Below are 26,632 nucleotides of genomic sequence, written 5' to 3'. Positions count from 1 at the left end.
TGGATGGGACAGCAGTGGAGAAGGTGGAACGTTTTAAGTTCCTCAGCGTACACATCACGGACAAACTGAAATGGTCCACCCACATAGACAGTGTGGGGAAGAAGGCGCCTCTTCAACCTCAGGAGGCTGAAGAAATTTGTCTTGTCACCTAAAACCCTCAAACTTTTACTGATGCGCAATTGAGAGCATCCTGTCGGGCTGCATCACTGCCTGGTACAGCAACTGCACGCCCACAACTGCCGGGCTCTCCAGAGAGTGGTGCGGTCTGCACAACGCATCACCGGGGGCAAACTACTTGCCTTCCAGGACACCTACAGCACCCGATGTCACAGGAAGGCCAAAAAGATTATCAAGGACAACAACCACCCGAGCCACTGCCTGTTCAATCCGCTACCGTCCGGAAGGCGAGGTCAGTACAGGTGCATCAAAGCTGGGACCGAGAGACAGAATCTGTTTTTCAGTCAATCTCAAGGACATTAGACTGTTAAACAGCCATCACTAACACAGAGAGGCTGCTGCCTACATACGGACTTGAAATCATTGGCCACTTTAATAATGTTTACATATCTTGCATTACTCATCTCATATGTATATACTGTATTTTATACCATCTATTGCATCTTGCCAATGCCGCTCTGTCATCGCTCATCCATATATTTATATGTATATATTCTTATTCCATTCCTTTACTTAGATTTGTGTGTATTAGGTAGTTGTTGTGGAATTGTTAGATTACTTGTTAGATATTGCTGCACTGTCGGAACTAGAAACACAAGCATTTCGCTACACTCGCAATAACATCTGCTAACCATGTGTATGTGACCAATACAATTTGATTTGATGTCGCTTTACATTGTAATAACCATATTTTGTTCTCCGACTTTAAAATGATTGCTCATTACTGTCAACGTTGCCCTGAACTACCACTTGTCAATGTAATTCCCTATTCATAATAATAATAATGTTTTTGTTGAGATTACTTATCTCTTTAGCATTTTACGATATTTCAATGAGATTCTGTTGAAACCAGAACACATACCAATACATTTTCAGTAAATATTTTTTTAATCCACACTAGAGACCATTAAACACCCATCGAACGTCAACCTGAACCTCTATGTGCCATCCATTACCAGGCATGCAGCATTTACATTGACTCTGGTCTTATTGATTACCCAGGAAAGTGGAGGAAGAATGGAGGGCTACTGATCACAAAGAGTGAGAGAACGACAACTTTGGTGGCATCATCTCTCCCCTTGTTTGTTCTGAGCCAAAATGGGTAATTTGCTGCAAACATGAACAGAATGGAGGTCTACATGGTGCTGAGTTAGCAGCACCTGCTGCTGGAACACTGTGTGTGCCAAATCCTGGGAAAGTTACACATTGAAGGATTGCTCATTTAAATATGTGCAGTAGGAACAGCATGTGACATTTGAATGAGAATATAAAATAAGTATTGTCAGATACATTTCAAATTGAGGGCATTACATGCTATCCTCCTTCCACCCTCTTCCCCAGTGAGAATGAGGATAATGACTATAACAATGTGGATGAGTGTGAAATTGGCAACATTGTTGCAATATAACAAAGCCCTTCAGTGATTAAACCCTGACAGGCTCTCTCCTCCCCTTTCATGTGAACACCCACCCACGCACGCACACACCCACAACCATTATGCACACACACAAACAAACATTCACAAACATCCAATTAGAAAATATAGGCTCATTCTGTAAACACAATCTGTTTGAGATACATGGAAGATCATGCCAAGATATCACATCAAAAATCCCCCCCCACCTTTTCCAATCCCCCCCCTTGTGTCACCCCGCTTCCGAAAATGCCTTAGTAGAGGAGCGCTCTGCACTTCCAGAGTCTCCCTGATCAGATGAGGAGCCCCTTTATCACTCTCATATTCTCCAGTGAGTGTGTATATATATGTGGGTGTGCTGCTTACACAGCCTCCCAGACAGCAGCAGCAGGTTGATACACACAAGGACAGCGAACGCTTCCTGGTGCAGAGCTCTTTTGGAGAACTTTGAGCATTTCTCTCCTACAGCACAGTCTACTACACAGAGGTAAGGACACCTTGACTGAAGGATTACTGCAGTATAGAGGGGGCTACTTTTTTTTCTTCTCTTGCATGAAGTAGATGTTGTGCATTTTAGAATCTTGTTGCGTCTAAGCAACATGCGTTATTTGTCTGCACCGATCTACAGCAACATCAATACGGAATCTGGACGGGGTGCCAAACACTGCTGAGTAAATAGGAATGTATCATTTTATCTATCATGTACCCCTCTTCATCTCAGGGAGGTGAGAGGATTGCTGTAGCCTTGAGATTGTGGTTTATTAGGTGACTCCAGCAACAATGCTCTCTGCCTATGTACATCCCCTGCTGTATTCTCAATTTCTCTTCCTTTGTTCATATTTGAGTGTTTCCAATGCATGGACCAGAAGAAGGTAATAACATCTCGCAGGAGGATGCGTGGGCATGGTATATAGAATATTCATCTACAGCACATGGAGAATGCTAACAAAGAAAGAGCACCTATCATCTCCCACCAAATCCCAGATTCAGGTTGATCTGTCAACAACAACAGTGGGAGGTATAGAGAAGAAAGGAGATGATAAAACACAGAGGGGGCTATAATCTTAACCAATTCCAATTGGTACATAAAAGCAGAAAGAAACAAAGAGACAAACGCAAACTCGGTCAGGCAGGTGTCCTAGTCAGAGGGAGTTGATGTTTTCATTTTTTTTTCTTCAAAATGTGAGTGGGAGGATTACAGGCTCAGTCATACACACATTCGTCAGAGTTGTCACTACGCATGTAGCTAAGTATCTAGATCTCTGGTTTTAACCACAAAAGTTTACAATACTAAAGAAGACTGTTAAACATCAAAGTGTTTGATATTTCACACAGAGGTAATATCAATGTCATTATGGTATTTCATTTTTTTTTGCTAATATTAAATCTTCCTAATTTTAAAATGTTCCAGTGCAACTAATCTTGCCCTACTGCAGAGGTTTATGATATTGTAGGATAGAGGGATTTGGAAGGATAATTGTGCATAATTTACTGCATTGATTGATAGGAACGAGGAACATAAGCCTTTCGCTGCGCACAAAAGAACACCGGCTAAACTGTGTACGCGACCAATAAAATTTGATTTGATGATAATGCTGATGGGAGTATCATGTATAATGAGTACCCATACCATGTTCATCAAGGAAAGAGAGAAGTGGACCTGGCAGTTTCATCAATGGTGTAAAGTACTTAAGTAAAAATACTTTAAAGTACTACTTAAGTCGTTTTTTTGAGTATTTATATTTCTGACAACTTTTGCTTCACTACATTGCAAAAGAAAATAAATGTACTTTTTACTCCATACATTTTCCCGGACACCCAAAATACTCGTTACATTTTGAATGCTTAGCAGGACAGGAAAATGGTCTAATTCACACACTTATCAAAAATCCCTGGTCATCCCTACTGCCTCTGATCTGGCAGACTCACTAAACACATCCTAAAGTTTGTAAATTATGTCTGCGTGTTAGTGTGCCCCTGGCTAGCCGTGAATAAAAAAAACAAGAAAATAGCACTGTCTGGTTTTCTTAATATAAGGAATGTGAAATGATTTATACTTTTGATACTTAAGTATATTTAAAACCAAATACTTTTAGACTTTTACTCAAGTAGGATTTTACTGGGTGACTTTTACTTGAGTCATTTGCTATTAAGATATCTTTACTTTTACTCAAGTATGACAATTGGGTACTTTTTCCACCACTGAGTTTCATATATTGTCCCATGGGCAGTGGTTGTTGTGAAGAGGTCCCTTCAGTCCCCAAACAGTGACTGTGTTTGATACTCTTTGCTGCGAGTCTTCCTCAGCACTTTAAATCTTGAGACCCATTTGAATCCAGTCCAACTATGGACCCGTTTGGGGAGCTGTCAAGTCAACTGCTCAGTGAGCCTCTTCTCTTCACACAATCAATATGTGAGATTCTCACCAGGTGTCTTGCTCCTGTTGGTAGGGTGTAGATCGAACACCAACCGTGCTTCGCTGTTAATGGACTGTGTCTGTGTACTCCTGAGTCATTACTGCTGTCACATTATAAATGATGGGACTGTGCATCAAGAGCCAGTGCAGGGAAAGCTTTTCCTCTCCGTTTTTTAATCATGGTGGTATGCGCAAAACATCAAATAGTTTCACAGATACAGATTCTCAAGCCTGACATTTTAAAAAGCTCTTTGCTCTCATTTCCCTCTGTTGCTGGCTCACTCTCTCCTACCCCTTTTCTCTCGTTTGAGCCAATGACCCCAGATGGTGACAGATCAATGCCTCGTGTTAAGGCTCCACTTGAGCAGTGAGATGACATCTGGCGAGGATGTGACTAATAAGAGGGACAGAAGCGGCAGGGACCCGTCATATCATCTCAGATACCAGTGTCCTCTGACTGAAGTCTGCACTTTGATATGCATCCACACTCAGGGGTAGATGTACCTAAACTGGCTTAACCATTGGTCAGTCACCTGCACTTTCGAAGAAAATATCCATCTGATCCCCAATGTCAGTGGTGCAAAGATAATAAAAACCATCCTTATTCAAAGCAGATATCATGGCACAAGGCGAGACCCAGATGCAGATACAGGAGGCAGATGGTTGGAGTTTTACAATATTTATTCATCCAATAGGGTAAGGCAAGAGAATGGTCGTGGACAGGCAAAAGGGTCAACACCAGTTCAGAGTCCAAAAGGTACCGAAGGGCAGGCAGAATCAAGGTCAGGGCAGGCAGGATGATCAGGCAGGTGGGAAAGTAGTCCAGAGTCAGACAGGGGTCAAACCCGAGAAGACTATCAAAAAGAGAATAGCAAAAAAGGGTACGGGGAAAAACACACTGGTTGACTTGACAAACATACAGAGACAAACTGGCACAGAGAGACAGGAAACACAGGGATAAATACACTGGGGAAAATAAGAGACACCTGGAGGGGGTGGAGACAATCACAGGAACAGATGAAACAGATCAGGGCGTGACAGCAGAAGTAGGTGACGCTAAGCAAAAATGTACATTTTGGAAATGCAGAGAAGAGTGGTGAGTTTATTGAGAGGAAAATCTTCAGTCAACACTTAACTTTAGCTTAAATTTACAATAACATGTAATGTACGCACATCTTCCATTGATAAATGCACCAACTAAGCAAATGAACTGTTGGTCATAGATCAATGATAGGATGACAAAAGTTATGGTATCAGCCATATGTCTGGTGCCTACAGGGTTGTAACTATGGCATAGTGGCGGTACACCTCATTTTCATGTATGATTACATTAATTACCACAGTTAGCTGACAGAGGGATGCTATTATGCTGGAATTAGGATTGAGCAGGTCATGTAAAGAGGCTGATCATATGGGACTATTTCACCACTTTATGCCTATGAGAGAGATTAAGTGGCACGCTCATTGAGATTGCCTCTCATTACCTTTAGGTGTGTGGCAATGATGTTCCTTGAAAGTGTAAAAACACATTTCACACAAGTCTTGTGTTTTTCTCTGTTGATTTCCACGAGTGGGATATACAGTATTATCCTCTGTGTAGTATATTCTGTAAGTGGAAATATAATAAGAAGCATAGAATAAAAATAGGAATAAATAAGAGAAGCCACTTCTCATATTTGAAAATAGACCCCAAAAAATTAGAACGCAATAAACAAATATAGATTTTTGTCAAAGTTTGAATATGGATATGATTCCACTGTGTTTCTGTGTGTCTATTTCATTTAAACCTTGTGTATCATATAACATGAATCTGAAATATGCTGTAGCAACATGATGTCTGATGAACATAATCCTATATAAACAACTCCTGGATGGCTGTTACTTTTAGGTTATTTTTAAGAGGTGGTTATGCTGGGTTATTGAAAACCTAATCATCAGGGCATAATTATAAACACTGTTGATGTTTACCTTTGACAGCAGTGCTATTGCCACGGTCATGTGCTTGCGCAAATTAGTTTGTGCTTGATTACATGTTTTTGTGGGTCAATGCCAAATGTCGAGGTTTTTGTAATCCTGTCTTCCTGCTTACAAGATTCAGCAGACAAAGCGTTGTCCCCAAGCTACTCCTGCATTATCTTGGCTGTGTGCTTAGTGTCGTTGTCCTGTTGGAAGGTGAACCAAGACATGTACTTTGCTCTGTTCATCTTTCCCTCGATCCTGCCTAGTATTCCAGTCCCTGCCGCTGAAAAACATCCCCACAGCATGATGCTGCCTGATGCTGCCACCACCATGCTTCACCGTAGGGATGGTGCCAGGCTTCCTCCAGACGTGATGCTTGGCATTCAGGCCAAAGTGTTCAGTCTTGGTTTCATCAAATCAAATTGCATTAGTCACATGCCCTGAATACAACAGATGTAGACCTTACAGTGAAATGCTTACTTACGAGCCCCTAACCAACAATGCAGTTTAAAAAATATATAAATAAATACAGATAAGAAATAAAAGTAACAAGTAATTAAAGAGCAGCAGTAAAATAACAATAGCGAGACTATATACAGGGGGGTACCGGTACAGAGAGAACAGTCTATGATTAGGGTGGCTGGAGTCTTTGACAATTTTTAGGGCCTTCCTCTGACACCACCTGGGATAGAGGTCCTGGATGGCAGGGAGCTTAGCCCCAGTGATGTACTGGGCCGTTCACACTACCCTCTGTTGTGCCTTGCGGTGGGAGGCCGAGCAGCTGCCATACCAGGCAGTGATGCAACCAGTCAGGATGCTCTCGATGATGCAGCTGTAGAACCTTTTGAGGATCTGAGGAAAAATATTTTCAGTCTCCCGAGGGGGAATAGGTTTTGTCGTGCCCTCTTTCCAACTGTCTTGGTGTGCTTGGACCATGTTAGTTTGTTGGTGATGTGGACACCAAGGAACTTGAAGCTCTCAACCTGCTCCACTGCAGCCCCGTCGATGAGAATGGGGTATGCTCAGTCCTCTTTTTCCTGTAGTCCACAATCATCTCCTTTGTCTTGATCACGTTGAGGGAGAGGTTGTTGTCCTGGCACCACACGGCCAGCTCTCTGACCTCCTCCCTATAGGCTGTCTCGCCGTTGTCGGTGATCATGCCTACTACTGTTGTGTCATCGGCAAACTTAATGATGGTGTTGGAGTCGTGCCTGTCCATGCAGTCATGAGTGAAGAGGGAGTACAGAGGGGGCTGAGCACGCACCCCTGAGGGGCCCCTGTGTTGAGGATCAGCGTGGCAGATGTGTTGTTACCTACCCTTACCACCTGGATCCAGTTGCAGATGGAGGTGTTTCGTCCCAGGGTCCTTAACTTATTGATGAGCTTTGAACACTGAGCTGTAGTCAGTGAATAGCATTCTCACATAGGTGTTCCTTCTGTCCAGGTGGGAAAGGGCAGTGTGGAGTGCAATAGAGATGCATCATCTGTGGATCTGTTGGGGCGGTATGCAAATTGGAGTGGGTCTAGGGTTTCTGGGACAATGGTGTTGATGTGAGCCATGACCAGCCTTTTCAAAGCACTTCATGGCTACAGACGTGAGTGCTACAGGGCGGTAGCCTTAGTGTTCTTGGGCACAGGCACTATGGTGGTCTGCTTAAAACATGTTGGTATTACAGACTCGGACAGGGAGAGGTTGAAAATGTCAGAGAATCTTGAGAGTCAGAGAATATTGTTTCTCATGGTCTAAGAGTCTTTAGGTGCCTTTTGGCAAACTCCAAGCGGGTTGTCATGTACCTTTTAATGAGGAGTGGCTTCTGTCTGGCCACTCTACCATAAAGGCCTGATTGGTGGAGTGCTGTAGAGATGGTTGTCCTTCTGGAAGTTTATCCTATCTCCGCAGAGGAACTCTGGAGCTCTCTGAGTGACCATTAGGTTCTTGGTCACCTCCCTGACCAAGGCCCTTCTCCCCCAATTGCTCAGTTAGGATGGGCAGCCAGCTCTTAGAAGAGCCTTGGTAGTTCCAAATTTCTTCCATTTAAGAATGATGGAGGTTACTGTGTTCTTGGGAACCTTCAATGCTGCAGAAATGTTTTCGTACCCTTCCCCAGATCTGTGCCTCAACACAATCCTGTCTCGGAGCTCTGCGGACAATTCCTTCAACCTCATGACTTGGTTTTTGCTCTGACATGCACTGTCGACTGTGGGACCTTATATGACAGGTGTGTGCCTTTCCAAATCATGTCCAATCAATTGAATTTACCACAGGTGGACTCCAATCAAGTTGTAGAAACATCTCAAGGATGATCAATGTAAACAGGATGCACCTGAGCTCAATTTTGAGTCTCATAGCAAAGGGTCTGAATACTTATGTAAATAAGGTATGTGTTTTTTAAATGTTTTAATACATTTGCAGATTTTTCTAAAAACCTGTTTTTGCTTTGTCATTATGGGGTATTGTGTGTAGATTGATGAGGAAAAAACAATAATTTAATACATTTTAGAATAAGGCTTTACCGTAACAAAATGTGGAAAAAGTAAAGGGGTAAAGGGTGAATACTTTCCAAATGCCCTGTATATTGTACATATAACATATATTATATTTGTTATATATCATGTGACATTTTACTTAAGTATACTACGAGAATATACTTCCCAAAATTGATTATTTTCATTGCAAACGTACGATAGGCTAATATTTACATTTAAGTAATATCCCTTAACTGAGAGTCTACTATTGCACTTATCTAAATTAACATTCCACAACCTAGGCCCACTTATGGATCCATCGACACTCCAGGGATGAGACTATTTGGCCACCATTGGGACTTATTCATTTCTGAGCATTTGTTTGTTATCACCTCTAGCAGATGGCTCAGCGTGGTGGAATGCTTTTCACCAACAGCATTAAAGTGAGGAAATGCTGCTCACTACAACTTATTTTGGACTCTCATTCCCCCTGGTTATTGCAGTGTCCCTAAAAAAACATGCACACATTCAAAATAGATTTCAAAATATGAAATAATTACAAACAAAGCTATCAACATTCAAAATACAAGTGATTATGTATTCTGTTGATATTTGGTTGAATAGAAAAACATAATTGTAAATGTCTCCAATGCAATTGAAGATGAATATCTACACAGACAATGTCACATTCACTGTAAGGGCAAGACTCAGCCCTCAGTCAGCTTGCCATTTAGATTTATTCACTAGCGATTGATTCATCTTTGGATGGAAACAGGGATGCTGCGCTCATGGAGCAGGTTTCAACATGTCACTGCATCAACCATGAAGAAATGAGCAACCTCTTTGCAGCAGGCTAGTCAAATGCAGAATTGCAGCAAATCCTTGAGGCTGCTGTCATACAGTACTATAAATGTCGTTCACCGATAGCCCCACAGTACTTAAAGAGCAGCTGAACCCCCCCCCAAAAAATGTATCTAGTTGAAAACGGCCTATGTTGCATCGATTTTAGTCAGTGTACAAATTTACTACAATGTTTAAAGACTATATCATTTTTTATCATAAAGTCAGTATCTTCCAAAACTGAGATTTGCAACAGCTGTTATAATGAAAAAGGTTTGATTCACATGGCCTGACCATAATTATCACTGTGAGCTACAGACTCGTCTCTAGTCAGTAAAGGGTTAACGCGTGTAATTGGATGAATGGATATTGTGGTTCGCCACCGCGTCTAATTAAACAGCGTTGGGAACTTCTCCAGAACAACCGGGAGGATTGCCTTTGTACCGCATTCCTAGTTCCATTGGATATTTCAGGGGTGATTTCGATCATGCCCACTAACACGGGATGCTAACGCCTAGGGAGAATTGTCAAGCACGGAGAAACAGCTGCACTGATTGTCCTCGATCCAATTGTACGGCAGAACCTACAGACAGTGAGACAGACCTGCCCACGTTACTCAGCGCCCCAACACGTTACCAATGTTATGTTGAAAGAACACAAATTGGCTGATAAGCCCTTTATCGAGTGGCCACTTTCTAATGTGTTTGATAGTGGCAGACTCAATGATCACTGTTTTGGTCAAAAGGAGAATTGAGACGCGCACATGCCAACTACTTGTCAATATTCCAGAATTCATACCAATTCGCAAGCATCTTGTGTTCTGCCGCGACCTGTTGTATAACATGATTTGCTATGAAACTCTGCCAGACGGACACTCCGGTAATAGACAGTGAGAAAGTTGGAAAAAAAAAAAAGTCCAAATTAATTAGAGATTTCTTGATTTATCTTAGATGAAATCGGACTATTTTTGAGGGCGAAATCTTGCGACCGTGACTCGAGAAGGACAAGCAGCAATAACTGCTAGAGTGCGATATAGCAAACATAACACCCACATGGAATCCACACCGCCAAGACGCAAATCTCGTTCAACCCCCCCTTCAATGACAGAGGAAAGGAAGATAACTATGTGTGTTGTGTTCATGTCAGTCCAAGTGCTGTTTTATAAATAGTCATATCAATCCCATGGGATCTCTTTTTTTTCTGTTTAATTCCTTCTTTTCTGTTTGAAATGATAAGACTCCCCATGGAATAACCTACTGTAAGTTGATAAAGTAAATTTAAGACGTTGTCTGAAACTCCTTCTGACAGGTCCACTTCTGTTATGGCTTTAGTGATGACTCCACACAGGCAGGAAGAGAAGATCTCCTTAGACAAATAGATGTTTTGAACTTTAGTAGCCATACTAGGAAATTACTGTATGATATCGAAATCTGCCTGCCTTGATCCTAAAATCAATATTTACTGCAACACACACAGACATTTGACAGATGACAGGACCTAGTAGGCCAGACTTTGTTTACCCTCAATAAAAAGAAACAGTCCGATTAGCGTGACTTTGTATTTTGGATCGAGCCTTTAAATGGGGCACTTAATTATGCTCACTGACTATAGTAACTTGCACATAGAGAATGTTAAAACATTTACAAAGACGCAATTATAAAAGTAGGTTCAGGACAGCAGCTTAATTCCTTTCAATGATGTTGATCGCTGGCGTGTTTCAAAGCAAGCCCCTTTTGTCAAAGCACTATCACATTTACAAAGATATTGGGATCAATATACTGTAGTGATGAGACAGGAGAGGGTTAAGTCATGATATAACTGGTGTTGAGTAAACGGATGACTTTGGGTGAAGATGAAGGTGTGTTTTCTCCAGTTGGTTTGGCACCTCGGCCAGCGAAGGGCAAATATTCTTGTCTCTCTTTTTGTTCCTCCATTAGCCAGGTAAAATGAAATGCTAATTAGGAATGTATTAATGCTGCTTCCGTTTTGGGGTAAACATATTTTCAAAGCAAGTGTCTCAGAGAAGATTCATTCCTCAATGGATCCAGGTGGTATTGAATCACTAATAACAATCTCACTTGTTTCTGATTTTACTTCTCAATTGAGCTGGCAAAGCCTTGAGCTATTCGATTGTTGACATACAGTCAATTCATATATAACCTGCACCATGGTATCACACTGCTACGGACCTGCTTTTTAACATGCACACAGTGCTCTCTTTTGGTTTGCTATGGTATATCTGTTGTGTATTATATTGAGATTAAGCACCTGACTTTTTGTTGTTTAATTAACTGGGCCAAACTTTTTCCCAACAGGAAAGATGACTATACCAGCTAGCCGTCTCCTGATTGGCCTGATGTGTCAGGTAACCTGCACGTGGGCCTTCGCTCGCCTGCCCGAGGATGCAGAACTGCGTTCTGCCTTTTCAGTGGCACGCACCAGCAGCATGGAGGGTGGACCAAAGATGGTGGTGACCTTTGACAAGGAGTATGTTAACATCGGTGGGGACTTTGATCCAAAGGCAGGCCTGTTCCGCTGCCGCATCCCCGGAGCATACTACTTCTCCTTCACAGTGGGGAAGTTCCCCAGTCGTGATCTGTCAGTCATGCTAATGAAGAACAGGAATGAGGTGCAGGCAATTGTGTACGATGAGAATGCGGGAGAGGAGCGTAAGGTGCAGAGCCAAAGCGCCATGCTGCAGCTGGACTTTGGTGACACAGTCTGGCTCCGCCTTCACGGTGATCCCCGCTATGCCATCTACAGCAACACAGGTCACTACACCACCTTTAACGGCTACCTAATCTACCCTGACACCTACACCTTCCAAGACCCCAAGCACGAGGACCCAACTCCCATGTATGGAAACGATGCGAATGCCAATGACCACACCCTAACAGACCAGGATGGGCTGGGAGAAAGGGACAACGTAGAGAAGAGAGAGGAGGTAGAGGATAAAGAGGAGGACCAGAGGTCAGCCTTCTCCGTTGGCCGCACTCAGAGCATCATAGGGGTGGACCAGGGCTTCACAGAGCACCGTCCTATCACCTTTGACACAGACTTTGTCAACATTGGCGCTGACTTTAACGTCACCGAAGGTGTATTCACCTGCCGTATTCCAGGAGCCTACTTCTTCTCCTTCAATGCTGGCAAGCTTCCCCACAAAACCCTGTCAATCAAGCTGATGAAGAACCACCTGGAGGTGCAGGCCATGATCTACGATGACAGTGATACCGAGAAGGCTCTGCAGAGCCAGAGTCTGATGCTGTCTCTGCGCCGGGGTGATATCGTCTGGCTTTATAGCCACCAGCGCGATGGCTTTGGAGCATACAGCAACCATGCCAAGTATATTACCTTCACTGGATTCCTGGTCTATCCAGAAATACAAAAACCAGCCACCAATCAGCAGTAACAGCAGAGCCGGAAGCCATAAGGGACAGTGTTGAAGAACACAGTTGGCTGTGGACCTACTACACTCAATTATTCTATGTCCAGCTAATTCTTTCAATGGGTTTACTTTGTCAAACTCCAACTTGCAGTCTTGCATTAATGAAGATGTTACTATGTGCTAGCGTTTCTGATATTTTCAGGATATGATGTCTCAGTTAATACTTATCTGGATTTTTAACATACCTTTATCAATGTCTTGAAAGGCATGGTGAAATAATGGGGACACTTGTTTTGTGTCAAAATGTGTATTTTCCTTCCTTTCAGAGTGAGTTTCTGTTAAGGCCAGTGTCTGATCACAATTAAATAAAATGGCATTTTGAACCAAAAAGCATGATCAACATTTAGAATAAATGACTTCTTACAGTGCAGGGCTGTCCATTGGATGAATACAGACACCATACTCATCCTTGTTGTAGCTTGAAGTCTGAGCACATCCTCACAGAGAACATGCTAGTTTTGGACCTCGGGGCACCAGGCTCATAATTTGATTTCTAACTTAGCAGAGTTTAATTTATTTCTTCAGATGGTGACCGCTGTGGAGAAAATTGAATTGCCTATATCATCCCTTATGATAATCGTGCCGGTTTAATTCACACACCCCAAGAGAGAGAAAAATGCTATTAAGATTGTGCCAGACTACAGTCTCAGTTTGAGAGGTCATTTAAACAACATATAAACATAGCATATAGTCCAATTGTAATGTTAATTTTACACTCCAGCAAATACTGTATTTTGATTCTCTACATGTCACACCCTGAGCTGTTTCACCTGTTTTGTGCTTGTCTCCACCCCCCACCAGGTGTCTCCCATTTGTCCCCATTATCCCCTGTGTATTTATACAAGTCTGTTGGCAGTTAGTCTTGTCAAGTCTTACCAGCGTGTTTCCCCCTGTTTGGGTCGCTGTTTTCTAGTCTTCCCGGTTCTGACTGCTCTGACCTTGCCTGCCGTTCTGTACCTCATTGACTCTGCCCTGGATTACTGACCTCTACCTGCCCCCTTGTATAATAAATATTATGAGAACTGTACTATCTGCCTCCTGTGTCTGCATCTGGGTCATATCCTGAGTTGTGTGGGCCTATTGGGTTATGTACACCATCTCTGGGTACTGTTCCTTTTCAGTTTGAATTAGCATCTTATCAAAAGGAATAAACACAAAATGTGACACTTGCTGAATAATGAGAAACTATTTCAGTAATAGTTAGTCTCCCAATTAATGGTCATCTACTATGCGAATAGCAGGTTGATGTTTGTCATGAATCTTGTCCCGGAGGCAGAACTGAGCCATTTCCTCCAGCTGCAGTCAAAATGTTATTTATGATCTTCATTTAAGGTTAGGGTTAGGCATTAGGGTTAGCAGTGTAGTTAAGGTTATGCTTAAAATCTGATTTGTATGACTTTGTGGCTGTGCCAGCAAGTGACCACTCAGCAGAGCTGCCTCCAGAACAAGATTCTTGAAGAAAAATGCTTACCTGCCTGTGATTGCTGTGTCAGGCATATTACTCACTCCTGTGGTGCTGCCCTTACACAACCTACTTTTGGAGCACATCCTTCGTCACACTCTTGACTCCCTAATGTCCAAGTGTCACTAATTGTGGCAACTTTTGTACCCTGAGGGTGGAATGACTTTTTCGATACAGCAAATTTAAAAATATGAAACGGATGTATAATTTTTCAATTTTTATGGGAAAATTGTAGTTTAGCATTTGCTTTGTAGTTCTAATTTCAATCATTATGAGCATGGACTGCAATAGGAAATAGTCCTCGAGTTGCGTGGACCAAATTTGTATAACAGCTTTAATTATATTTAAAAACCACTAGCATGACAACTTTTGAGAGAGTAAGGAACCCGCAAAAAGTATTATTTCTTAGAGCTCAGTGAGATCAATTTCCAGAGAGATAACAGGCATTATGATATTGGGAATTGAGTCTTGGAGAATATTTTGACTAATAATTTCATGCATGCTGTCATGGAGAATAATCATCTAACAGCTTTGAAGATCTTCTTTGTAATGAGACCGTATTTCTATCCATAAATGATTTTTTTGTAAATAACTTTGTTGTAAGTGGTACGCTGGTGACCTGTGTTTATATCTTTGTCCTTATAAATGAATGATTGTAAACTGCATCAAATTTTGCCCTGGGTACATTCAACCCATGTGTTAGTAGTCTGCTTCTTGTTGGCTCCTTGAAATGTTAAAAATATTTCTTAAACAATGGATACTTTGGAACATGTGAAGCAGAATAAATAAAGTTAACGTTTATTTTTCTGTACTCTTATTGGTAGAAGGCACATCTACGTCAGTGAACTTGAACATGTCCATAGGGAGAGCTTATATCAGCATGATGCTAATTGACTCGAGACAATAAACCTCAACAATATTCAAAATATACAAATCAATTGAATCCAATAATATTTCAATCTTATGTGGTCTTGAATATAAAAGTATATATTTTTTTAATTCAATATAACCTGTACGGAACTGCTTTTTAACATGCAGTGCCCTCTTTTGGTCTGCTATGGTAAGGTAAGGTCTGTTTCTACTAGTGCTACTGTCTACTAGAGTTTAAACATACACAGTCAAAATGTAATCTCTACTCAGCACATCCAACTAATGAATAAATATCAAAGACAAACAAATAAATGTTTACCTTTTGTTTTTATTTACATAAATACTTTAGTGGGCTCAAGCGGGACATAGGTCCATCAACAGTACAGTCATTATACATAGGTGTGGGCATTTTCTCACTGGGGTAGATGGTTACTTGTCAGCTGGCTTATCCCCAGCTGGCAGCTCAGGTGCCTTGGCCTCACGGTGGGCTGGGAACACCTCCCATGGGCTGTTCAGGTCAAACTTCCGAAACTCCTGTGAGAGCTCCACAGGCTCTGCCACCACACGCTTCACCTCGTCATCATAACGCACCTGAGATGTACCAGATGGACAGAATGAATAATATGGTAGATACCAGTGGAGGTTGACGATGGGAGGTCAGCTCATAATAATGGCTGGAACAGAGCAAATGGAAATGGCATCAAACACATGGAAACCATATGATACCATTCCACTCATTCAGCCATTACCACGAGCCCGTCCTCCCCAATTAAGGTGCCACCAACCTCCTGTGGTAGATATAATACTTCAGTAATGTGAAGTCACATGTACAGATCTTAGGATAGGATTAGGTTATAATTCGGCCTTTAATGTATGTAAACTACATGGGACATTTCTCAGCATTCACGTCTGACCTTACCTCCACAAATCCAGACAGTGGGAAGTCCTTCCTAAATGGATGCCCCTCAAACCCATAATCTGTCAGAATACGTCTCAGGTCAGGGTGGTTGGCGAAGAAAACTCCATACATGTCCCACACCTAATGACAAGCACAAAACATATCCTTTAATAGTGTTGGAAAGGGAGGGTATATAGTTTCCCAGTAAATTACCAGAATTTGGTAACATTCATGTTGTTTTTATGACATCTAGTGGCCTTTTTGGGTACTTCAGATTATCCAGGTGTCTGTAGTTATATCTGGCCATCTGTGTGGCCATCAACTTAGTGAATATCATTGTTGTTTAATATATGGGTTTCAGTATGAAATATCCATTATATTTCCCCCCCCACACTTATTTTACTATGTCAATATGTATTTGTTATAAATATATTGACGCCAAACTGCTGGCAGTTGTGAAAAATGTCAATAGTTGAAAAAGTTGCAGAGTTAATTGAAATAATGGCATTGTTGATTAGATGCTCTTTTTCAATAATTAGATATTTTCTCTTGAACCATATGGCCTCCACTAAAAACTCATGGAGAATATGAACAGATTAAAAAATGTATACTATATGAAGAAGAAGAAAAAATGTATTAGAGTATAACTGACCAAAGTTACAATAGATTACTTGTTAATTACCAAAGAATCCAGTAACTTTGGTAAATTACTGCTAGTTTTACAAACCTATCCTTTCATGAGCATTTGCCTTTGGCAGGCAAAATATAAATCCTGAGCTGCCAACACAAAAAATGGTACATTAAAATCTTTGAACCCTTCAAGCAAAGCATTCTTACGATGTAACTGTCAGACTTACCTCCCTCTCGTACCAGTTGGCTGCGTTGTGGACAGACACAGAGGAGTCTACTGGGGTGAGCTCGTCGGTGTAGGTCTTCAAACGGATCCGGGAGTTGTAGCGCAGGGAGAGCAGGTTGTACACAATCTATTCACCATCAAAGAAAACAGACTTAGGCATAAAAAAAAAACTGAATAGATCAGGGTTCGTCAAAACAATCTGGTTAAAATTCTTACTTATGGGGCTGGGGGTATGGACGGAATGGTACCTCAAAGCGATTCTGGCGGGTGGGAATGTCCACTGCAGTAAGGTCAATCATGTTTCGGAACTGAGCGTTGCTGTGGTCTCTCAGGAAGGTCAACACAGGGACGACCCCGTCAGGATGGATCATCACCTCCAACTCATTGTAACACGTCACCTGAAGATATAACATGCATCCTTGTGAAGCTCATATGGCTTCAAAATGACATTCAATTAGCTATACAAAACATCAAGCTTTCTAAGAAGGTAAATTAAGATTAAGATAACTTTAGTGGTCAATTGTACACAAGGTCCAACCGAAATTAACCGCTTTTAACCCAACCCCTCCAAAATTTATATACATACAAAACAGGTTTTGGAGAGGTGCGGGGGACTGCCACACTGGGTGCCCGGGGACCTGTTGTTGTGGGGGGTTAAGTGCCTTGCTCAAGGGCACAATGGCATCTAGGATGTGATACCAGCAACCTTCCGGTTGCCAGCTTAATTCCCAAGTATGGGCTCCTTTGTAACCTTATGTGTATGTTCCATGTTTTAGCTGCACCATACGCATTTAGGATTTACAGTATAGTTTCCCTAAATGGTTGCTCAACATTGTATGATTGTGTGGATGTCTTCGTGTTAAAGCTGACTGTATTCATTACAGTTGTTGCAATTACATTATCTTACCTGGACTTGCTGCACATATTTAGGAAGCATTTCAGCCACATATTCTCCAAAAGCTGCAAGTTGGTTATGGGTGACCGCATCCTTGGGTCTGACAGTGGCTACATAGAGATGGGCGCATGAAATAGATTCAAATAAAAAGGAAGAGGCGATACAGTTATTGTTGCACTCAATCATCTGTTGTATTCAGTGTCGCAAAGATCACTGACGGAATTGAAAACTAAACGGTTAGATAATTATACTACATTGGGGATGGACTAGGACTTTGCTGGTTCAACATACCGATGATGATTATCTGCAATGTACACCATAAAGACAAATGCCACGGCCTGGGTGAATTCTATTAGACACTGGTATACTTACGTTTTGTTTCAGTAGTCTCGGATCTCGCTTGCACGAGACATGGGCTTTGATTTGCAACTGTAACATATGACATAAAATAACATTACATACACAATGGCTAGCTAATGTTAAAACAGGTTGGATTACCAGCATGGTCCTCTCCTCTGAGCTAGTTGACTGCTCGCTAACTAGCGGCTAAGTGACTAACACTTTTACGTTACTTGACTCTGTTATGGCTACATAACATTGTCATAAGGATATAGCTAGCTAATAGATACACTACATGACCAAAAGTATGTGGACACCTGCTCGTCGAACACCTCATTCAAAAATCATGGGCATTAATATGGAGTTGGTCCCTCCCCCATTTGCTGCTATAACAGCCTCCAGTCTTCTGGGAAGGCTTTATACTAGATGTTGGAACATTTGCTGCGGGGTCTTGCTTCCATTCAGCCACAACAACATTAGTGAGGTCGGGCACTGATGTTGGGCGATTAGGCATGGCTCGCAGTCGGCGTTCCAATTCATCCCAAAGGTGTTCAATGGTGTTGAGGTCAGGGCTCTGTGCAGGCCAGTTAAGTTCTTCCACACCAATCTCGACAAACCATTTCTGTATAGACCTCACTTTGTGCACAGGGGCATTGTCATCCTGAAATAGGAAAGGGCTTCCCCAAACTGTTGCTACAAAGTTGGAAGCACCGAGTCATCAAGAATGTCATTGTATGCTGTAGCGTTAAGATTTCCCTTCACTGTATCTAAGGGTCCTAGCCCGAACCAAGAAGAACAGCCCCAGACCATTGTTCCTCCTCCACCGAACTTTACAGTTGGCACTATGCATTCGGGGAGGTAGTGTTCTCCTTGCATCCGCCAAACCCAGATTCGTCTGTTGGACTGCCAGATGGTAAAGCGTGATTCATCACTCCAGAGAATGTGTTTCCACTGCTCCAGAGTCCAATGGCAGTGAGCTTTACACCACTTCAGCCAACTCTTGGCATTGCACATTGTGATGTTAGGCTTGTGTGTGGCTGCTCGACCATGGAAAACCCATTTCATGAAGCTCCCGACGAACAGTTATTGTGCTGACATTGCCTCCAGTGGCAGTTTGGAACTCGGTAGTGAGTGTTGCAACCGAGGACAGACGATTTTTACGCACTAAAGTACTCGGTGGTCTAGTTCTGTGAGCCTGCCACTTCCCGGCTGAGCCGTTGTTGCTCCTAGACGTTTCCACTTCACAATAACAACTGTAAGTGCTGACCAGGGTGGCTCTAGCAGGTCAGACATTTAACGAACTGACAACGGTGCCACGTTGAAAGTCACTGAGCTCTTCAGTATGGCCATTCTACTGCCAATGTTTGTCTATGGAGATTGCATGGCTGTGTGCTCGATTTTATACACCTGTCAGCAAAGAGTGTGGCCGAAATTCCCGAAACCACAAATTTGAAGGGGTGTCCACATACCTTTGTATATATAGTGCATACATGCCTGTTAGTGTCAGTTTATAACTGACATTACAATGTGCGTTCCAGACGTCGTCTGTTTCAGTCGTACTGCGCAGATAATCCAAATCTGACTTGCGTTTAGCAAGCTTCTAGATGCGCAGTGTGACAACTAAAATCCCGACCTGGAACATAACCACTGACTTGCTAGCCAATTTGATGGAAGGTCAAATGAGAATCGGCCGACTACAGAGAGCGCGATCTTAACAACAATATAAGTACGTTATCACGCACATTAACTAAACATTAAGACAGCATGTTCGTGCACAGTTAACACTCGAAATGTACTTACGATTCAAAGTCCTGCTAAAACCTCCGCGAACAAAACGCACTAACGATGCCGCCATGTTTTTTCAATGACGTATTCAATTTTCTTCTGTTTTTTTTTTTTATTGCACATTCGCACTTTAGAGTAGGCGTTCCCTGACGGAAATATGCAGACGAGTGCTAGGATCTCGCTTGGTCGTGGTTGGCTCTGCCATTGCTTTTTCTGCCCACTGTGACTCATTTGTTCAACGTTGTAAACGACAGGCTGTGGTCTATCTTGGTTTAGTTATATAAATCTTTGTTAAAAGTTTTTGCGTCACCACCATTACAGAGATGAAGTGATGCAGTAGAATCAACGGTTGATGGTCTTTGTTTTACCATTTACTTTTAATGCAAATTTCAGACAGGTAATTTAACATTGGATAGATCTCATCAAGGGCTATCTGTTGCTATACTAGTTTGTATCCAAAATGTATACTAGCCTGGTTGCCGGTCTCTGTTCTGGTACATTCAACTCCTTTTGGAATGTTGAGACTGATATCCAGGGCTGGCATGGTTACACGTGGTCTGCTGTTGTAAGGCCAGTAGCCGGTACTGCCAAATTCTCTAAAATGGAGGTGGCTTATGGTAGATAAGTTAACATAAACTTCTCTTGCCACAGCTCTGTTGGACATTCCTGCAGTCAACATGCCAATTGCATGCGCCCTCAAAACTTGACATCTGTGGCATTGTGTTGTGAGAAAACTGCACATTTTAAAGTGGCCTTTTGTCCCCAGCATAAGGTGCACCTGTGTAATGATCACACACTGTTTAGTCAGTTTCTTCATAGGCCACACCTGTCAGGTGGAAGGATTATTTTGACAAAGGAGAAATGCTCACTAACAAGGATGTACCGTAAATTCCGGACTACAAGCCGCAACTTTTTTCCCAGGCTTTGAACCTCGCGGCTTAAACAATGACGCGGGTAATATATGGATTTTACCCGCTTTCAATTTTTTTTCTCCAAAAAAACACATTCTGTGACGTGCTCAGTTTTTTTGCGGCATGAAGCTTTCATTAGACCAATGAAATTGCCGAACGGGTTAAGGTCAAACAACTTTTTTGTTTACTGTTTAGATTAAATCGAGCGCTCTCAAACTTCCCATCATTCTGATTACGGTAGTCATTTTGTCACCCTCATCATGGCAAAGACACGGAGAAATGCATATGATGCAGCTTTCAAGTTGAAGGCGATTGATCTGGCTGTTGGAAAAGGAAATAGGACGGGAGCTTGGTCTTAATGAGTCGATGATAAGACGTTGGAAACAGCAGCGTGAGGAATTGACTCAGTGCAAAAAGACAACTAAAGCTTACTGCTATTTTTTGTATTTTTTGTTACAAGCCGTGTTTCGTTAAAGCCTATTTATTTTTGTTACAAGCCGTGTTTCGTTAAAGCCTATTTATTTTTGTTACAAGCCGGGTTTCGTTAAAGCCTATTTATTTTTGTTACAAGCCGTGTTTCGTTAAAGCCTGTGTAAAGTTCATTTGTTTCAATGTACCGGTAGGCACCTGCGGCTTATAGACATGTGCGGCTTATTTATGTTCAAAAAAAAAAAAAAAAAAAAAATTCAGTGGGTGCGGCTTCAGTGGTGCGCTTAAGTCTGGAAATTACGGTAAACAAATGTGTGCACACAATTTGAGAAAAAAGCTTTTTGTGCATATGGAACATTTGATCTTTTATTTCAGCTCATGAAAAATGGAACCAACACTTTACATGTTGTGTTTATATTTTTGTTCAGCATAATTATATACTTTCCTGTGGATATTGTCTCACATTCCTACCGCCAAAAGGACCAACTGCACAAATAACTGCTTAAGTACGTTAACATATCAGTCAACATTCTGGTTGAATATCGTGAGAGAACTTTCCTGATTCATAACGCTCATTTCAACAAAGGCTTTCCAGACAATTAGGCTACATGTTCACTCCGGTTATGTTTCCATGGATGAAGTATCAATAGCTATCCTTTTATAATAAGTCATATTATTTTCCAATTGTCAGTGGAATGTTCTATCCCAATGATAATAATTAACAATCAATAAGCCTTGACTAATCCCCAAGGTTTGTAAGACACTGGGTTAAGAATAATTAGGCAAGGACTCAGCTTTCTGCAAAATGTTCGTACAGTTTATTCAGAGAACGTTCTGAGGTCCAAATAACAAAGACATTCATTTTATGCTAACTCTCCACTTACGCACATACCTCCACACAAACAGTAGGTGAGTTGTATCCCTCCCTGGAGTTCTCACCACAGTTAATCACTATCTAGTGCTGTCTGTTCCTTTCCCGCAAGATTAGAGAGACCTTGAGGGTCACTCCCTTTCTTCTCTAAGTTACTCAAAGTTCCTCACTAGGTCGGGTCAAACACAGTCTACTATTTTCTTAGGCACACTAATACACACACATTTCATTTTTGTCCCGGGCCTCTACTAGACCTTATGGGCCTTTCGATTAGAACTTTAATTATTCATTATACATGCTACATAACTACTAATTAGTTACGTGACAGGGTTGGATTCTTTAATCATTTACCTTTGAACATATTATTCCCTTATCACCAATATATACATAAACACACACAATCAGTGAAATTTGTAACAAACAAACATTTGCTTAACATAGACATTGTAATCAAATTCCCTATTAAGGAAGAAAAAATGTTACGTAGAAACATGTTTTTAAATACACACACCCCACCCCCTCACCCAGCTGTCAGTACTTTGATGGGGATTGCATTTTATTATACCCCATGTTCTGATGAGCTGTGATAAAACATTTGAATTATACAATGCACTTGATCCAGTTGAGTAACAAAACAATGTAATAAAGAATAAGCTCAAGGTAAAAAAAAAAACTCTTCAAGAAGAATATGGTTTGTTTTGACAAAGCTCATTTTACAGTTTCTGTTGGAGTGCAATAAAGTATGCTGGCAGCCTCTCAACAATCTTAAATGGAACCCCCGCCACAGACTTGCTGATGGTACCTGCCGAAGCATCTCCAGCTGTGTAGAACAAATTATTACATGTGGTCGGATAGAGGCCAACATCTGACATGCTTCCTCTGGACCCTAGCAGTGAATCTGTAAACAGACCAACAAACTGATGTACAAGTTCGGTAGATAACTAATTCATTACTAGTGATGATCAGGATAGCCAGCAGTGGCAATCTATGGAAAGCAAAGACTGTCGTTTGCTGGCCAAAGCCACTGACTCACCCGTATGATGTATGCAGCAGCTTGTGTAGCACTGCGACAGCGTCCAGCCTTACAGTGGACATAGACACCGGAGCCCTTTTCCCGGTGACTGAGTGCGAACTCCACTCCTCTGTGCAGGTTCTCTAGACTGGGCACCCCATTTATTTCCAAGCTGCAATCATGCGACACACACACAGTATGGATGAATGATGAGTAGTCAACTGGATATAAATAGCACTCCCACAGCAATTCTCCATAGATCTGCTGTACAATATACCAACAAAATAACAATGGAAATGTCTATCAAAGTCATTATCATATAGTGGATTCAATAATCCCTAATTCCCAATTCACTATAATAAAAATATTGTTTCCATGTGTAATCTCATATTCACATCAGAACAAACGATCATCCACTTAAGTATTCAACATATATCAAATGAACCCGAAAAATCACTCAACGTCACACTCTTGTGGCGAAGAAATACAATACACCTAGAATGTACCATATTTTCCTAAGCTAACAAAACCAGGCCAAAACGCTGCTAGCTGGTGCTCATACATTTATAAAACATTCTTTATACATTTGTCATAAATTACCTGCACTCATGGGACACACGCAGTATGGCTGCATGATGAGTAGCCGACGGGATACAAATAGACTCCTAAAGAATATGCATTTTCAAGTTAGCTACCAACTTCAGAGGGAACTTTAGCTAACTTAGCAAAAAACCCACATGGCAAACTAAGATTCGGCAAATAACATAAAGAGTGGCTTATTTCACGCCACACCAACAACATTTGTTACTAATAACATACATTGCTGATGTAAAAGGTAGATTTTATGATGTTACGATGTCATTTCTATCGCGGGACCTTTCAACTCACCCACAGCAACTCTCCATAGAGCTATGGAAAACCCAGAATCCCATACCTTTATTAGAGTGTATTAGACATTGTTAACACAGTAATCCACCAGGTGGAATAATACCCATTTTATGCGGGAATTGAACAATTTAAATACACCGTTACATCTGCACCAGCTGGAAGTAGAAAATAATGTTGATGTCAATTTCTTTTTCTCCATTACAAAATCAGTAGCGCGTGCATGCCAGCTAAAAGTAGAAGACTGGACTGGAGTTCACATAACCAAAATTCATCAGCTAGCTACCTCCTTAGTCATTGATTTGAAAGGCAGGGTTCGAATCCAGGCTGTATCACATCTGGCCGTTATTGGGATTTGTAATGAATATATTCTTCATGTCTCTTAATACTAATGCGATATTGCCTAAACACTGCCAGTAACCTTACACAATCATTATACCAAGATAACATCTTGCAGAACAGTTAATCCTAACCACCCACACACACACACAATGCCTGGTTGTGGGGCCGCTCAAGGACAGGTGTACGGGAGGGGCTGGTAGCAGAAACTGTCCTAACTGTAGCATAAAAACAGGCACTGTCCTTGGGTGTCTGACTCTCGGGTACACACATGAAGATAAGCTAGAAGTAGTGTAGGCTGAGTAGACCCGTGACACACACACACACACACACACACACACACACACACACACACACACACATCCCTGAGGGCTGGGTTTCAAGAACAGAGAACACTGTCAAGAGCCAATGAGAAGTCGACATTAGTCGGGGACGGGACCGCCCTCAACACTCATCGACCAGTCAGGAGAGCGAATCTACCAGACTCAACCTACGTCATTTCATTATTGTTACACTGTATAAAATGTAAACACAACATGTTTTCGGGGCTCTCTTCTGTGGTCTCCTTAAGAGGTGACAGAACGAGTCCGTATACGCTATGCCAAATATCTTTGCACTTTAATAAAGCTGCCTTATTATTATTAACGAATCCACCCTCTCCGGCGCCTTGACTTGATCTCCGTCTCATGAAACTGATCATCAACAGAGTCCCATTGGGCAGCGCACAATTGGCCCAGCGTCGTCCGGGTTAGGCCGTCATTGTAAATAAGAATGTTCTTAACTTACTTGCCTAGTTAAAGGTTCAATAATTTAAAACAGTATCCTTGTTAACGCGCCAGACATGTTCACACTTACATTTACAGCGTAGTCAGCACCAATGTTAAAGCAAATTCCAAATCCGAGATAGATGCATGGCCCAAACCAACATCTAAATGACTGGTAGGAAAACGTGTTGTTCCAGATGTACTATTCAACCTAACAGGCTAATTACCCAGTATCTGTGCTTTAGAGATGTCAGCGACAAGTGTCTCGTCTCTAACACGAAGCTCCTATTCAAACTCTCATTAGACACACAGTTATGTAAAAATACGTTCGGTATTTAACCAATGTGGGGTTTCGCTGAGCAACTAACTTAATTTACTCCCGTAGTACTTTTTTGTACTTCCAAAAAAGGATACACAAATATTTTACAAGCAACAGCAAAAAAACACTTTTCGGCACCTCCAATGTATTGAGCTGTCGTAGACTTCCGACTTGTGCACAGCATTAAGGTTAGTGCTATTCGGGATCCTTGGGATGCGAGTGAATAGGTATTCTTTCGATTGCGTGTACATTTTTATTTTGTGAGTAACGAACGTATTTTGACTTTATAACGCTTGCAGAGCTGTCTAGTTTGAATCGGAGCTTCCTGAGCCTTGGAGAGGAGACATGGCATACTCATCATCAACATCTTTAAAAGCATATACTGGGGCAGGATCAGCCAGCTGTCAAAACCTGCTGAGAAACATGAACATCTGTGTAATTGCTTCAGATGCAGACAGCGTTGTACAACCGACTTCTCAGAATTAGTTTCAAATGCTGCTCAACATGTTGCACCTGGAGAAGAGGCAATTTACATCAAAACACATTGATCAACATAAATTGAATGGCAACGCAATAACTTTGCAGCTGACCATTGAGCTATAAAATAACAGAATGACTACATAACATCCTCCCATGAGAAAGAATCTAGAACGTACCAAGTTTGTGACGCAGGGGACACTTGTTATTCTAAATGGCACAATGGGTCTAAAGGTGACTCGAAAACGCAAGGAAAGTTGTTAAATATAACGCACATTTAGAAAAAGCTTACAACAAATATTTTGCTAACGTTGTTTGGTCCAACATTCACTTCAATTAAAAAAACATAATCGACGGTCACACCCCCAATCCCCTGTTTCCGAGAGTTTGATGGTAAATGCAGGAAAGACCGCCATTTTGCAAGATAGAAGTACAAGTCTAAAAGTGAGCTGGTGAAGAAAATAATTGAAATAATAAGCCACCAAACATACACTTAGCAAATACTGATAACACACTGTGTTGGCTAAACACATAGGTAGTCGCATTTAAAGTTAAGACATCACACAGGTAAGTAGGGTTGAAGTAAAATTATTTGCCAGCTGGTTTATCTAGCTATCAAATGTGATATCCAATGCTAGATAGCGGCGCACATTTGGCTTGTTTATGGATCTGTCAGCTGGCTTAGCAAAGAGGGTCACAAACAACATGCGTCATTAAACTGCTTTCCAGAAAGCTAGCTATCTGTTTGCTAAATGGAACCATTCTTACCCAACAATAAATACAACTGCTAGCGAATACTTTCC

General features: G+C 41.6%; 3 protein-coding genes and 1 long non-coding RNA gene across 30 annotated transcripts in view; 2 read left to right on the top strand and 2 right to left on the bottom strand.

Moving 5' to 3' along the window:
- Window positions 1-1,918: 1,918 nt before the first annotated feature.
- LOC115202868 (complement C1q tumor necrosis factor-related protein 4-like) lies at window positions 1,919-14,980 on the top strand. The gene is made up of 2 exons (XM_029766988.1): window positions 1,919-2,078; window positions 11,588-14,980. Exon 2 carries the CDS (start codon window positions 11,593-11,595, stop codon window positions 12,679-12,681), a length of 1,089 nt encoding a protein of 362 aa, XP_029622848.1. The 5' UTR covers window positions 1,919-2,078; window positions 11,588-11,592; the 3' UTR covers window positions 12,682-14,980.
- A 377-nt stretch (window positions 14,981-15,357) lies between these two features.
- LOC115202869 (NADH dehydrogenase [ubiquinone] iron-sulfur protein 3, mitochondrial) lies at window positions 15,358-19,933 on the bottom strand. The gene is made up of 7 exons (XM_029766990.1): window positions 19,838-19,933; window positions 18,071-18,127; window positions 17,711-17,808; window positions 17,052-17,201; window positions 16,805-16,930; window positions 15,969-16,088; window positions 15,358-15,640 (listed from the first exon to the last, which is right to left on the bottom strand). Exons 1-7 carry the CDS (start codon window positions 19,890-19,892, stop codon window positions 15,479-15,481), a joined length of 768 nt encoding a protein of 255 aa, XP_029622850.1. The 5' UTR covers window positions 19,893-19,933; the 3' UTR covers window positions 15,358-15,478.
- A 2,024-nt stretch (window positions 19,934-21,957) lies between these two features.
- On the bottom strand, window positions 21,958-25,949 carry LOC115202867 (uncharacterized). Its single transcript, XR_003880077.1, has 4 exons — window positions 25,125-25,949; window positions 23,646-23,710; window positions 23,067-23,217; window positions 21,958-22,931 (listed from the first exon to the last, which is right to left on the bottom strand). It is a non-coding gene; the product is annotated as an uncharacterized LOC115202867 (long non-coding RNA).
- Window positions 25,950-26,240: 291 nt separating this feature from the next.
- Window positions 26,241-26,632, top strand: part of LOC115202865 (CUGBP Elav-like family member 1) — a 55,196-nt gene continuing 54,804 nt past the window's right edge. For 21 of the 27 annotated variants that reach the window (XM_029766977.1, XM_029766986.1, XM_029766984.1 and 18 more), the window contains exon 1: window positions 26,244-26,396. The gene's annotated coding sequence lies outside the window, so the exon portion shown is untranslated. Of the gene's footprint in view, window positions 26,397-26,632 lie in introns of all 27 variants that reach the window. The other 6 variants (XM_029766962.1, XM_029766966.1, XM_029766972.1 and 3 more) reach the window with 3 other exon arrangements.

Source organism: Salmo trutta, chromosome 12 (genome assembly GCF_901001165.1).
Source record: "Salmo trutta chromosome 12, fSalTru1.1, whole genome shotgun sequence".
Taxonomy (NCBI): domain Eukaryota; kingdom Metazoa; phylum Chordata; class Actinopteri; order Salmoniformes; family Salmonidae; genus Salmo; species Salmo trutta.
Note: the sequence above shows the minus strand (reverse complement) of the source record. Positions and strands in the feature narration are given on the sequence as shown.